The sequence below is a fragment of the Eptatretus burgeri genome, chromosome 14 (genome assembly GCF_056783735.1).
Source record: "Eptatretus burgeri isolate ZD-2024b chromosome 14, Ebu_testis_v1, whole genome shotgun sequence".
NCBI lineage: Eukaryota > Metazoa > Chordata > Myxini > Myxiniformes > Myxinidae > Eptatretus > Eptatretus burgeri.
The window spans coordinates 21,715,530-21,730,434 of record NC_140974.1 but is presented as its reverse complement, the minus strand read 5'-3'; the positions used below and the strand labels follow the sequence as shown (position 1 = coordinate 21,730,434).

General features: G+C 46.4%; 1 protein-coding gene across 9 annotated transcripts in view; it reads left to right on the top strand.

Moving 5' to 3' along the window:
* LOC147012766 (alpha-N-acetylgalactosaminide alpha-2,6-sialyltransferase 5-like) overlaps nt 1–14,905 on the top strand; it is a 67,084-nt gene that overhangs the window by 51,521 nt on the left and 658 nt on the right. For 8 of the 9 annotated variants that reach the window (XM_085853933.1, XM_085853940.1, XM_085853942.1 and 5 more), the window contains 3 exons: nt 6,393–6,613; nt 6,838–6,945; nt 14,818–14,905. The exon at nt 14,818–14,905 is cut by the window's right edge and continues 658 nt beyond it. In XM_085853933.1, coding sequence (XP_085710059.1) covers nt 6,393–6,613; nt 6,838–6,945; nt 14,818–14,905 — 417 coding nt within the window. Of the gene's footprint in view, nt 1–6,392; nt 6,614–6,837; nt 6,946–8,875; nt 8,986–14,817 lie in introns of those variants that run through there. The other variant, XM_085853939.1, reaches the window with a different exon arrangement.

Below are 14,905 nucleotides of genomic sequence, written 5' to 3'. Positions count from 1 at the left end.
TGGGTCGGGCCTGAGGAGTCATGGATTCACTGGCTCATGGGGTGTGCCGCTGCCGGTACTTGTGCAGGAGGACGAAAGTCCGAGTCTTCAGGTCCTTGGTGCTTCCAGTCTTGCTTTATGGATGTGACTTGAACTCCGACTCGGGATCTGAGACGGAGACTTGATTCCTTCGGTACCAGATCTCTTCGGAGAATCCTTGGCTATCGCTGGTCGGACTTTGTATCCAACGAGCGGTTGCTGAGACAGACCCAAATTAGATTTGTTACCTGCATAATCTGTGAGCGTCAGCTGTGGCTTTATGGACATGTGGCTCGTTTTCCTGGCACTAATCCTGCTCATCAGATTATCTCAGCAAGGGAGTCTCGTGAGTGGAGGAGGCCAATGGGCCGACCACATGTCTCATTGTTGCAGCAGGTTGATCGGCATCTCAAGGAGATGGGGATGGGCCAGGCATCTGCCTGGGGGATGGCCAGACGGAGGCCCCTGGAGTACCGGCGGAAAGTGGACGCAGCGATCCGCTGCTCTGTCGCATGCTCCCATACATGGCTTGACCTGTATATAGGATGTGAGGTCTTCATGGTCATCTGCATTGTTCACCAAATGGAATCACAAGTCTTCAACAATTCTCTGCAAGGCCCTCATATTTTGGGGGAAGTTATTTCAAGATAACATGCATGAAACTCCACTAAATCCAGCGTTCGTTTCAAGATAACTTCTTCAAGCCTGCTGTTAGCCACCAGGCACCCAACTGACCTAACAAAACTCATAAGCATTTGCATACCTCCTCGTCTTGGAAGAAAGTTAGAGAACATGATCGGATATACTTGCATTACATTGCCTGGAACTCTGTATGACCATTTGTCTGCAGTAAAAACAGACTAGTCAGACTAATTCTGTCTCGTTAACCTTTGGGCCACCAACGCAGTCATGATAGTTGAAGGGTCAAATGGTACCATAATTTATCAATGAGCTGTATGGAACCATTGCCCCTGGTTGTAAAGTGTGATTCTGCTCATGTGATTTTCGGGTATTAAATCCAGCTGATCCTGCGATATTTATTTATTTATTTATTTTTTTCTCAGTTACAATTTCTTTCAAGAATTCAAAGTTCAACTTGAATGCCCTTCACATCATGTTCTGTTGTGTCAAGATTTAGAGGCATAACACAGAAGCTTGACAATATTGCAATTGGTTTGGTTGATTTACTGTACTGCCTGTATCTTTCAGTCAGCACCAAATTTTGGTGAAAATATGCTACATGTTCAAAGGAAAACATACCTTTTTGTGCAACTGATCTGAAGAAATGATTAATTCTGGAAAATAAACAATACAGTAACAGAAACTATTACGCATTTTATTACTGGATCAACATATTAATGACGTGGCCAGTAGTGTCGCTGTTTTATTGGAATCTAACCAGGAATTCTGTGTACCGTATTTTCCGATGTATAAACCGCACTTTTTTATCGGCAAAAAAGGTAAAAGTTGGGGGTGCGGTTAATACATGGATCTACAAAGTCTTAAAAACAATCAATGCTGAATTTCAATTGTATTCCAAATGAACACTTTTGTAGCAGTGGAACTGTTGCCAACAATTCTGCCATTTAAATTTTGAAAATCTGTACAGTGTATTATCAACCGTGTGCAGCAATTAAATAAAGTCATGCTCGGAAAAGTCCGGAAACATCCAAAGACACCCAGAGACGCCCAGAGTTTTGGTGCATGGTGGAAATAGAACCTCGTGGCTGTGAAAATGTCATTCACCACAAAAGAAGAAGAACACCTGGTCTCACATCAAAAGAAGAATTATTTGCAATAGCTTGAGTTTCATAAAGGAGCACCCACCTCAAATAAGCTTGCGCGCAATGTGACGATCAGCACGACTGGTCACATGAATGACCAATTCACTGTCATGCTCTCCTGCACCACAAACGGTGGAAAGCTTCTCATGTATGTCGTGTTGAAGAGGCAGACAATGCCCAAAGAGAAGTTTCCAACTGGCGCCATTGTTCGTGTGCAGCAGAAGGGGTGGATAGATGAGGGACTGGTCCAGGACTGGGTGAGCACGGTCTGGAGTAGTAGGCTGGATAATGGTCTCCTGACGATAGAGCATATTAGTCCTGGATGCGTTCAGTTATCACAAGGCCGACAACACAAAATCGCTGCTCTGTCCGACCAACACTGATCTCGTCGTCATCCTCGGCGGGATGATATCGCTCCTGCAGCCCCTCTGTGTCCATCAACAAGCTGTTTAAGGATGGGCTGCGTCGCTGCTGGTCTGACTGGATAATGAGTGGGGAGAAGACCTACACCAAGAGCGGGAGGATGAGAAAGGTTGATCTTCTGATGATCTGTGGCTGTATCGTCAAGGTGTGGGGGGAAATACCGTCGGACATCATCAAGCGAGCATTTCTGAAATGCTGCATCTCCAACAACATGGACGGCACAGAGGACGACATCATTTGGGAGGAGGCTGCTGCAAATGACGGTCACAGCGACATGGAAAGCAACGGGGACTTGCTCTATCCTGATTTGGACAAGGAGTTACGTGCCGTCTTCGAGGAAAGCATTCACGAGGATTTCCTCGGGTTGAGCTGAAAAGCTTCATCAAACCCAAACGGCCCTTTTCAGAGCCACAAATTCACAATAAATATGTATGATACTGCTATGAATCCCTTTTCTTCCTTTTTCTAGTAATAAAAAAATTCTCTTGATAATATTAGAAAAAAAATAAGAAAGAAAAATAATAACTTCTTGGTATCCTCTCCTCTGGCTTCAACTTATTGAAAATGAGAATGAGACAGTTCGATGAAATTAGGCGGACATGGCGTAAGCATGTTGATACCTCCGTCACTTTGTTCTGTACAAAGTTCATAAACAAACGTTTCTCCTCCTCCTTCTCCTTCTCCTTCTCCTCCTCCTCCTTCTCCTTCTCCTCCTCCTCCTCCTCTCCCGTAAGGGGTCACCATAGCGGATCAACCGTCTCCATTTCGCTCGATCCTCCACATCTTCCATTGACACTCCAACCACCCGCAAGTCCACCCTCACCGTATCCATGAAACTTCTTTGGCCTTCCTCTTCTCCTCCTGCCTGGCGGCTCCATCTTCAACATCCTTCTCCCGATATACTCCGCTTCCCTCCTGTGCACATTTCCAAACCATCTCAATCTCGCCTCTCTCACTTTGTCTCCAAACCGTCCTACCTGCGCTGTCCCTCTAATATACTCATTTCTCATCCTATCCATCCTCGTCACTCCCAACGAGAATCGCAGCATCTTTAACTCTGCCACCTCCAGCTCCGCTTCCTGTCTTTTTGTTAGTGCCACCGCCTCCAAACCATACAACATAGCTGGTCTCACTACCGTCTTATATCCTTTCCCCTTCACTCTTGCAGTTACCCTTCTGTCACAAATCACTCCTGCAACTCTTCTCCACCTCCTCCATCCTGCCTGCACTCTCTTTTTCACTTCTCTCCCACATTCTCCCTGACTTTGGACAGTTGATCCCAAGTATTTAAACCCATCCACCTTCCCCACCTCAACTCCTTGCCACCACACCATACCACCACCCTCCCTCTCATTTACGCACATGTACTCCATCTTACTCCGACTGACTATCATTCCCCTTCTCTCCAGTGCGTATCTCCACCTCTCGAGGCTCACCTCAGCCTGCTCCCTACTCTCCCTACAGATCATGATGTCATCCACGAACATCATAGTCCATGGAGACTCCAGTCTGATCTCGTCCGTCAACCTGTCCATCACCATTGCAAACAGGAAAGGGCTCAGAGTCGATCCTTGGTGCAATCCCACTTTTACCTTAAACTGGTCCGTCATTCCTACCGCACACCTCACTGCTGTCACACTGTCCTCATACATATCCTTCACGATCCTCACATACTTCTCCACCGCTCCCGACTTCCTCATACAATGCCACAACTCCTCTCTTGGCACCCTATCATAAGCTTTCTATAAATCCAAATACACACAATGTAACTCCTTCTGACCTTCCCTATAGTTCTCCATCAACATTCTCAAAGCAAACATTGCATCAGTGGTGCTCTTTCCTGGCATAAATCCATATTGCTGCTCACAGATCGTCACCTCTCCTCTCAACCTAGCTTCCACTACTCTTTCCTACACCTTCATAGTGTGGCTTAACAACTTTATCCCTCTGTAATTTCCACAGCTCTGCACATCACCCTTGTTCTTGAAAATCGGAACCAGTACACTTAATCTCCACTCCTCCGGCATCCTCTCACTTTCAAAGACTTTATAAAACAATCTGGTTAACAACCCCACTGCCATCTCTCCTCAGCACTTCCATGCTTCCACTGGTATACCATCTGGGCCAACCGCCTTTCCACTTTTCATCTTCTTCATAGCAGTCCTCACTTCATCCTTACTGATCCAACCCACTTCCAGATTCACTATCTCCACCTCTTCCAACCTTCTCTCTCTCTCATTTTCTTCATTCATCAGCTCCTCAAAGTACTCCATCCACCTTCTCAACACACTCTCCTTGCTCGTCAGCACATTCCCATTTGCGTCCTTTATCACCCGAACCTGCAGCACATCCTTCCCAGCTCGGTCCCTCTGTCTTGCCAATCGGTATAAATCCTTTTCCCCTTCTTTTGTATCCAACTTCTCATACAGCTCGTCATATGCCTTTTCCTTGGCCTTTGCCACCTCTCTTTTTGCCTTTCGACGCCACTCCTTGTACTCCTGCCTACTTTCTTCATCTCTCTGACTATCCCACTTCCTTTTCACCAACCCCTTCTTCCTTATACTTTCCTGTACTTCCTCGTTCCACCATCAAGTCTCCTTATCTTCCTTCCTCTGTCCAGATGTCACACCAAGTACCTTCCAAGCTATCTCCCTCACCACTTCTGCTGTAGTTGCCCAATCATCCCACCCATTTTACCACCATCCAACGCCTGTCTCACCTCCTCCCTAAATTTCACGCAACAGTCTTCCTCCTTCAGCTTCCACCATCTGGTCCTTGGTTCAGTCCTCACTCTCTTCCTCAACCTCACCCCTAAAGTCATCCTACAGACCACCAATCGGTGCTGTCGAGCTACACTCTCCCCTGCCACCACCTTACAGTCACTAATCTCTTTCAGGTTGCATCTCCTGCTTAAGATGTAATCCACCTGTGTGCACTTTCCTCCACTCTTGTATGTCACCCTGTGTTCCTCCTTCTTCTTGAAATACGTATTTACCACTGCCATTTCCATTCTTTTTGCAAACTCTACCACCATTTGCCCTTCCACATTTCTCTTGTTGAGACCGTACCTACCCATCACCTCCTCATCCTCTTTATTCCCTTCCCCAACATGACCATTGAAATCTGCTCCAATCACCACTCTTTCATCCTTGGATACACTCTCCACCACTTCATCTAACTCACTCCAGAAATCTTCTTTATACTTCATCTCACACCCCATATGTGGGGCATATGCACTGATGACATTCATCATCACCCCTTCAATTTCCAACTTCACACTCATCGCTTGGTCAGACACTCTCCTCACCTCCAATACCCTCTTGACATAATCTTCCTTCAGGATTACCCCGACACCATTTCTCCTCCCATCCACACCTTGGTAGAACAGTTTGAAACCACCTCCAATGCTCCTAGCCTTACTCCCCATCCACTTGGTCTCTTGTACACAGTATGTCCACCTTTCTTCTCTCCATCATATCAGCCAACTCTCGCCCTTTGCCAGTCATCGTCTCAACATTCAGAGTTCCAACTCTCACCTGCACACTTCTACCCTTCCCCCTCTCCCACTGCCTCCGGACTCGCCTTCCCTGTCTCCTTTTCCTCCTTTGCCCAGCAGTAACACAATTTCCACTGGTACCCTGCTGACCTCCGGTACCAGTGGCGGTCGTTGGTAACCCGGCCCTCGACCGATCCGGTATGGAAATTCGTTTTGTTGTCCGCATAATGATTTAGCATAGGTTTTTATGCCGGATGCCCTTCCTGACGCAACCCTCTTTGCCTCTTCCAACACACAGGGATCTACAAACGTATTTAGATCTCGATCAGAAAATAAAATGGTCAATATATTTATTTATTTTGAGGCTGAAAAAAAAAAACGGGTGTGGTTAATACACGGCCATGGTTTATACACCGGAAAATACGGTATTCGAGAAACTTGTTCTATGGTAACACGTTTATGCCATAATTTGCCAAAGAAGAAATCGACGTATTTATCTGATTTACTTATTTTTTGCAAGCTGTTCCAAAATTTTAAATTGCTTTGTTCGCATGTGAAGTCGTATTTTAATGATGCACTCATTATCCTTAAGTTTGCTTCTTGGTTCTACCATGAGATTTTTGACATTTCCTGTGAGGTTATTTGAATCTCTGGCCCAACTCTGGTGGCAGCATGCAAAGGAGCTGCTCGAGGCAACTGGAAGGAACCAATATTCCACTCTGGTGGTAGTTTGGGGCCCTCCGAAGCAAATGAGAGCTGATGGTCACGGTGCCACCTACAACGCTTTGCAGAGACTGCGCACACGTGTTCCCGGCCTTGATCCTTACCTCGTCACCAACTTGCGTTTGCAAGCCTTTGATGACCTGTACGAGCAAGAAACAGGAATAGACAGGTGCGTTCCTTAACGTGCTGCTACTATTATTGCCATTATGTCCATTGCTTTATATTTTGTCTGTAGTTGTCGTATGACTTGTACATATAAAGAATGTCATTGTGATGGTTGACACACAAGATGTCTCCGCTCTGTTGAAATTTTTACAACTTCGAAAGGGTCGATGGAGTGAATACAACATCTTGCTTTCACGCTATTTTGCTTTCCTGCTCACAATCCCTCAGGATGAAGTCCCATACGTGGTTGAGTACAGGCTGGTTTACCATGGGTGTGTTGCTGGATGTGTGTAGCCACGTACACATCTATGGAATGATACCTTCTGACTACTGCAGGTAAAACTACCTTTCTTGTCAGTTGTGCATTATTGATTTAAACAACTAGAACGGCATTTGGTAGGGCGCATACCTCCACCAGGCTGAACAGCTTGTTTTGTATCCCACTGATAGGCTGGATCTGCATCCAGATCTTAACCAAAATGTAATTGGCTTGTTCTTATCACGTACCCAACCCATCCACCTAGTTTTGTCATAATGCATCCATTACTTTTTGAGATATCATGCCATACTGTATATCGGTTTTGACCCTATCTCTCAATGGTGAAGAATCACTCAAAAATTATAGTATCTGGATCTTCACCAAAATATAATCAATTTGTCCTTGTCAAACACCCAATCTGTCCACCAAATTTAATCTGAATCCACCTATAACTTTTTGAGATATCCTGCTCACAGGCAAACAAACAAACAAAGATGTGTATAGCACAATACTTGCTAAATCCAAATGGGCAATAGTTGCCATGGAAACAGCAATTTGGTAATTTCAAAAGTTTGACCTTTCAAGTGTTTTACTTGATTGAATGGTATGCAGAAAAGCTTTGAGCGGGTGGCGTGAGGGGGAAGCTTTGAGCGGGTGGCGTGAGGGGGAAGCTTTGAGCGGGTGGCGTGAGGGGAAGCTTTGAGCGGGTGGCGTGAGGGGAAGCTTTGAGCGGGTGGCGTGAGGGGGAAGCTTTGAGCGGGTGGCGTGAGGGGGAAGCTGTGAGGGGGAAGCTTTGAGGGGAAGCTTTGAGCGGGTGGCGTGAGGGGGAAGCTTTGAGCGGGTGGCGTGAGGGGGAAGCTTTGAGCGGGTGGCGTGAGGGGGAAATTTGGGCGGGTGGCGTGAGGGCGAAATTTGAGCGGGTGGCGTGAGGGCGAAATTTGAGCGGGTGGCGTGAGGGGGAAGCTTTGAGCGGGTGGCGTGAGAGGGAAGCTTTGAGCGGGTGGCGTGAGGGGGAAGCTTTGAGCGGGTGGCGTGAGGGGGAAGCTTTGAGCGGGTGGCGTGAGGGGGAAGCTTTGAGCGGGTGGCATGAGGTCGAAATTTGAGCGAGTGCCCTGCGGGGGAATCTTTGAGAGGGTGGCGTGAGGAGGAAGCTTTGAGAGGGAACTTTGAGCGGGTGGCGTAAGGGCTAAACTTTGAGCAGGTGACGTGAGACTGAAGCTTTGAGCGGGTGGTGTGTGGGCTAATTGTTGATAAGGGTGAGCGAGATATCGCTAATGGGTATCCTGTTTTCTTGAAGGACTGTTTGATGTAAATATATTTTCATGGCTTCTCTGATTCTCCTTGTGTGCCTGTGACTAATGGATGTGATAAGTCTGCTATCTGACCATATTATGTGATGATGATGGACACCTAAAACTACAGCTTGCAAAACACTGAGGGCATTGGACTATGACGAGTAAAATATACTGACCAATCATTAACATGCATTCAACACCTCACAATGATTAGCCAATCAGCACCCCACAATAATGAGCCAATGACGGGGTGGTGAGGAGTTGTTTTAAAAGCTGTATTCATTCATTCCAGTTACTTCCTCTTGTCGATGTGCGGAACATGTTGCCTGAAACGTTGAGGCCTACTTTATTTTTGGTTTGGAGTTATTTTCTTTTAAAAGTCTAAAGATTGTAAATATCTCATTTCAGAGCTCATACATGGTGAAAACCCGAAACATTATTATATTAATACGCTCAGCCATATTTTGTAGACGTATCTCCTCCGAAACTGCTGGACGGATTGTCGCCACTTCCGACATGCGGGTGCTCTGTGGTCTAATGCACAGCATAGGCTATGTGAGATCGCGTCAAACGGACAGGCTTGGGAATTTTTGGCGATTTTCTAATTTTTACATTCGTTTGTATGGCGACGTGTGACGCCACCACTGCGAGGCGTAATGACGTCATGACATAATCAGTCATTCGCTGACGTCATTACGTCTGTCGTCAACAGACCGTCACCGTTGAAAGGCATAATGCCACTCCAAGAAAACAGCGTCTGCAATGTAAAACCCTCTTCTGCACATGCTGACTACCTCAGAAGGTGAATTTGAGACAAAAAATGTAACATGAAACATTGTATGTAAAGAAATTCAATAAATCACATTGTGAACACTGGATATGTTGACATCCGAATGAACCCTCACTTTAGAAACTTTGCGTGGAGCGCAGGTTTGGCGAGTTTTAACTTATTCCAAGATTTCTGAGTTTGTGATGTTTATGATGAACTCCAAAGACAAGAACGAGATGTTTATAATACTGTGGTAGGTCATGTATTTGTTTTTTAAAAAGAAGTTTTTTTTTATAGATTATACACATCTTGAAATCATTTGAGCCTGGTGTGGCTCAGTGGTTAAGGCGGTGGCTTTGGATTCTTGGGGTTCTGAGTTCGAGCCCCGCTGGCCGCTGAGTTAGCTTCAGGGGGGTTGACCCAGCCTGTCATCCTTCCGAAGGTCGGCGAAATGAGCACCAGTATACTGGTAATTATCCCCTGCAGGGACGAAGGTGACTGAAGGGTTGGCATCAGGAAGGACATCCGGCCGAAAAACATTGCCACAAGAAAGGGTACCATGATTTGAAGCCCGCAAAAAGCTGACCCCTGCTCAGGAATAAAGGCTTTCAAATGGTGTAATGACACATCTTGAAATCAGACCCTCTTACAGCTTCTTATACTGATTTACTAAAAAAGGTCAGGTCAGGTATGGGAGCATGTGCCAGAACAGCGCGTTGCTGCGTCCACTTTCCGCCGGTACTCCAGGGGCCTCCGTCTGGCCATCCCCCAGGCAGATGCCAGGCCCATCCCCATCTCCTTGAGATGATGGTCAACCTGCTGCAACCACGAGGAACGTGGTTGGCCCACTGGCCTCCTCCACTCACGAGACTCCCGCGCTGAGAGAATCTGGTGAGCAGGATCAGCATCAGGAAAACGAGCCACATGTCCATACAGCCGCAACTGACACTCACGGACTATGGCAGGTAACAAATCTCATCCGAGTCTCTCTCAGCAACCGCTCGTTGGACACAAAATCCGACCAGTGATAGCCAAGGATTCTCCAAAGAGACCTGGTACCAAAGGAATTAAGTCTCCGTCTCAGATCCTTGGTCAGAGTCCAAGTCTCGCATCCATAGAGCAAGACTGGAAGTACCAAGGACCGGAAGACTCGGACTTTCGTCCTCCCGCACAGGTACCGGCAGTGCCACACCCCGTGATCCAGTGAATCCATGACTCCCCAGGCCCGACCCAGACGTCTATTGACCTCTGACTCACAGCCAGCAGAGACATGAATATCACTGCCAAGGTAAGTGAATCTCTCCACGACCTCAACATCCTCACCACAAACAGACAGATAAGACAGCAGCATCCAAGATGTCACCGAAAGCATGGATCTTAGTTTTGACCCCACAAACCCGTAATCCCAGCGGCTCCGACTCCTCATTCAGCACCTCGAGGGCCCCCAAAAGGATATCTGAAGTCTCCGCAAAGATGACTGCATCATCTGCAAAATCAAGGTCCGAGATCTTGACATTCCAAAACGATGCACGGCAACTTGATCTCTCCGACATCCTCCCTAAAATTCAGTCCATACAAGTGCTGAAAAGTGTGGGGGCCAATACACACCCCTGACGAACTCCAGTAACAACTGGAAATAAGTCAGAGATGGTACCACCACACTTCACAGCACTCTCAGTACCAGAGTGGAGTTCAAACATCAGATCGGTCAGTTTTGGTGGCACCCCACGAAGACCAAGAATCCTCCAGAGGGCATCCCGATTCAATGAATCAAACGCTTTACAGAGATCAACATAGGCTGCAAGCAGCCCCTGCCGAAACTCTCGTCTGCGTTCGGTGAGGACACGAATAGCAAGGATACGGTCAATCGTTGACTTCTTTGGTGTAAAGCCAGACTGCTCTGGACGCTGGTGCTCAAGCAGATGGTGGCGAACCCTATCAAGAATTATCCGAGCAAAACCTTGCCCGGCACTGAGAGCAGCGTCACCCCTCGGTAGTTGTTGCAGTCTTGGCGATCACCCTTCCCTTTCCAGAGAGGAACAACAAGGCCCCTCTTCCAATCAGTTGGGATGATGCCTGTGTTCCAGGCAGAGCACAAACTGCATGCAACGACATGAGTGCAGCATTTCCACCAGCCTTGAGAAGTTCAGCATGGATGCCACAGATCCCTGGAGCTTTGCCCTATTTCAACCGGTTCACCGCAGCCCGTGTTTCAACAAGCGAAGGTGGACCACAGTTGATTCGAGGGTCAGCAACAGGGATTGTAACACCCTTGACGTCCAACTCGACAGCTGAGGGATCAGCCCGGTACAACCGCTCAAAGTAACCGGCCCAGCGGGCCTTCACTTCAGACTCCTCTGTCAAGAGCCTACCACTCTCTGCTCTTACTGCAGTGCTCCGAGGGATGGGCTTGGATGAACGCAATGCGCAAATTCCCCTGTAAGCGGGACGAGAATCACCTGTCCACAGGTGATGCTCTACCCCCTCACAGATTCCTCGCACATCGGCCTCCTTGTCCACCCTCAGTGCACGTACAGTTTTACGCCTCAGCTCCCTAAACAGCTCAGCTCTGCCATTCAGCCTGGCCCTGCGACTCTGGTCAATGGTATCCAGTGTCCCTTGAGAGACAAAATTCTTCTTTGCCCTGTGGTGAGTTCCAAGACATCCACTGGCAACATCAAGGATAGTGGTCTTGAAGGCACTCCACAACTCTTCAGGACCCCCCAAAGCACCCAGACCCCCCAAGTGTCCACTCAGCCTGTTCGCAAACTCCTCAGCTACTCTCTCATCCCTGAGCTTGCCAACATCCAGCCTAGGCTGGGATGGTGCCATTCTCCAGGATTTAAGGTGCAGCTTTAGAGTTGCTACAACAAGCCTGTGGTCAGTATTGAGGAACTGAGCACTCTGGTATTCCCTGCAGTTCTGGATCATCCTCCAGCGACCATCAATGAGGACATGGTCAATCTCCTTTGCCGCACCGCTAGCGTTGGAATACCAAGTCCAGCGATGAGCTTGTGGGCGCTGAAACCATGAACCAGCCACCCCAAGTCCATGACTTCTTGCAAAGTCAAGGAACTTAGTGCTATTCTGGTTCATAGTTCCTGACCCATGGGGACCAACACACATCTCATAACCATCCCTATCAGTTCCAGTCGATGCATTGAAATCCCCCAAGACTAGAAGTGTATCTCGTCTGGGGCACTGATCAACCACAGACTCGAGCGTGGCGTAGAATGCATCCTTCACGGTGAGATCACTCGCCTCAGTCGGAGCATAAACAGAGACCAGGGAAATGACACCTAAGGAGTGACGAATCCTTCATCTCATAATACGCTCGTTGACCGGTGTTACCTCAATTATCATTGGGTTCAGCTTATTGGACACAGCTACAGCAACTCCTTGGGTATGGTAACCATCACCATCACATATGCGTATGGTGGGTATGGCACCACCAAAAAAGATAAGGCTTAAAACGGCAGTTAATATTCAAAACTATGATAATAAATGCTTTCTTTGGTCTGTTCTTGCTCACCGACATCCTCCACAATGGAAACCAGAAAGGGTATCTCATTATAAGAAATATGAGAATACATTAAATGTTAAAGATTTGAACTTTCCAATGTCATTGAGAGATATTCCTAAATTTGAGAAAATGAATAATCTATCAATTAATGTATCTGGATTAACGGGTACAAAAAAGCTCATACATTAAATATTTCAAATAACTATAAAAATGATGAAACACACATTGACCTTCTGTGTTAAAGTTCAGAAGAAAATTCTCATTATGCTTACAGCAAAGATTTATTGGGTGGTCGCCAGACTACCGTTATTCTCAGGTTTTCCGTCTGGTCTGTATGTATGTAATGGACAGCTCTGGAGGCCAGAGGAGTCAACCGATTTTGATGAAACTTGACTGGTAAGTTCATACCAGGATCTAGTTGTATGCTTTTGAGCACCGTTGCTATGGACGCCACCATTGCCCAGCAACGGGACTGAAATTTGTTTTTAGATCTGAAAAATGTTTTTAGATCCGAAAAAAAAATGGTTGAACTGGAGCCTTCGGCTTGATTACTACAATTCAGGAAGTGCCTCTTTTGATTTGATTGGGTTGCTGGAACAGTGATGAACCATGACCATTACAACACTACAGTGGCGATTATTCGGTCAATGCTGGTGAGGTGACCTGGTTTGAGAATGGGAGTTCGAGTCCGGGCGTCGGAAAATAATGGTTTGGGAATGATTGTTCGAGTACAGGTTTGGGGATGAGGATCAAATATGAAATTGGAAAATTAAGGTTTGGGAATGAGAAAGAGAACAATGGGGAAGGTTCTACCTACAATCATTGATTCCGTAATTCAGCCATCCATCCATTGGGACCATACTCTGTACAGAACGTCAGTGCTCCTGGGCTATTGGGCACAATCCTGGATGGGTCACCACTCCGACGCAGGAGACTCGAATGGCTCGATAATCCCAGCAACTTGGTAGGCTAACCCCCACTATTGCAGGGAAAATGGCCTTAAAATGCCTGTTGTTGATCCCAGCAAGCTGGTACTCATTTTGCTGACCTCGGAAGGATGACAAGGCTCAGTCAACCCCACCTGGTATTAATTCAATAGCTGAGTGGGATTTAAACTTGGGACCCTAAGATCCCAAGTCCATTACCTGAACCATTAAGCCAACATCAGGCATGATTCTGTAATGGTGGCCCACCGATATGCCACACTTTCATCTTGCACCAAAATATGTAACAACTCAATCTTTTCACCCAATGTCACAACCTTTCTCTGACTTTTGGCACAACTAACTTTGTCCATCACTTTGCATTTGGGCGCCATTAAAAGCGGTGCACGAGAAACTACATCAAACTTGTAATGGGAGATAATTGTACATGCACGGGACACAAATGATGACTCATCTCAGCTCAAAAAGCAAGATTGGTTGAAATGAAATCCCGCGATAACGAATTCGGAACACAATAAGTTGTCCACGATTGGTCGAAACCCATGACATTAGAACTTGGGATATTTGAGATTTTACTGTACATTTAAATGAATTATAAACAGTCAGCATGGATTTACCAAATGGAGGTCATGTTTAACAAAGCGATTGAAGTTCTATGAAGCTATTTCTGATTGGATGGGTGAGGGAAGAAGTGCAGTGGATCTAGTATATCTATATTTCAAAAAGCATTTCATAAGGTACCACATAGGTGGTTGTTAGCTATGGTGAGGGGCTGTTTAGTGGCTGGTCAGATAATTAATTAGATTGGAAACTGGATGAGTGATGAGAAGGAAAGAGTGGCTGTGAGTGGGAGGATATCAGGTTGTGAGTATGCAAGTAGTGGGATACCCCAGGGATCAGTACGAGGACCATTATTAGTTCCCTTCCGGTTTCACCGGAGGGGACTATAGGTTTACTCTCCGTCTGTTCATTCTTTGTTTTTTGTTTTTTTAACTTTTGTTTCCCATACCCTGGAACATATTCAACTGAAACTTGGTACATGGCTTTGTTATAATTTGCAGAAAAAGTGCAAGTTTCAGGACGTTTCATCAATTTTTCAGAGTTATAACCTTTTAGAACTTAGAAAATACCACATCGGTAGGAGACTTATTTTGCAAAGCAATTCTCGCTCTTATTATTTATAATTTACATCAGTAATTTGGACAATGGGATGAAGAGTTGGCTTTACAAATTTGCAGAGTATGTGAACTTTATAGAGAAGGTAGCAAGCAGGGGAGGGGAGGAGAGTGGGATCTTGCAGACCATTCTTTAATGAACTCCTCAGGAACCTATGTCTCCAGTCAGTAAATGAGTTGCTTTACAAAGTAATTTAACAAATTCCCTCCCTCCCCATTCTGTCACTCCTAATTTCTCCCTAGCAATCCGAAGCACCACGCCGTAAAGTACCATTACTACGAAAACCGAAGCGGGGGTGAGTGCCAGACCTACACGAAGCACGCGCATGCA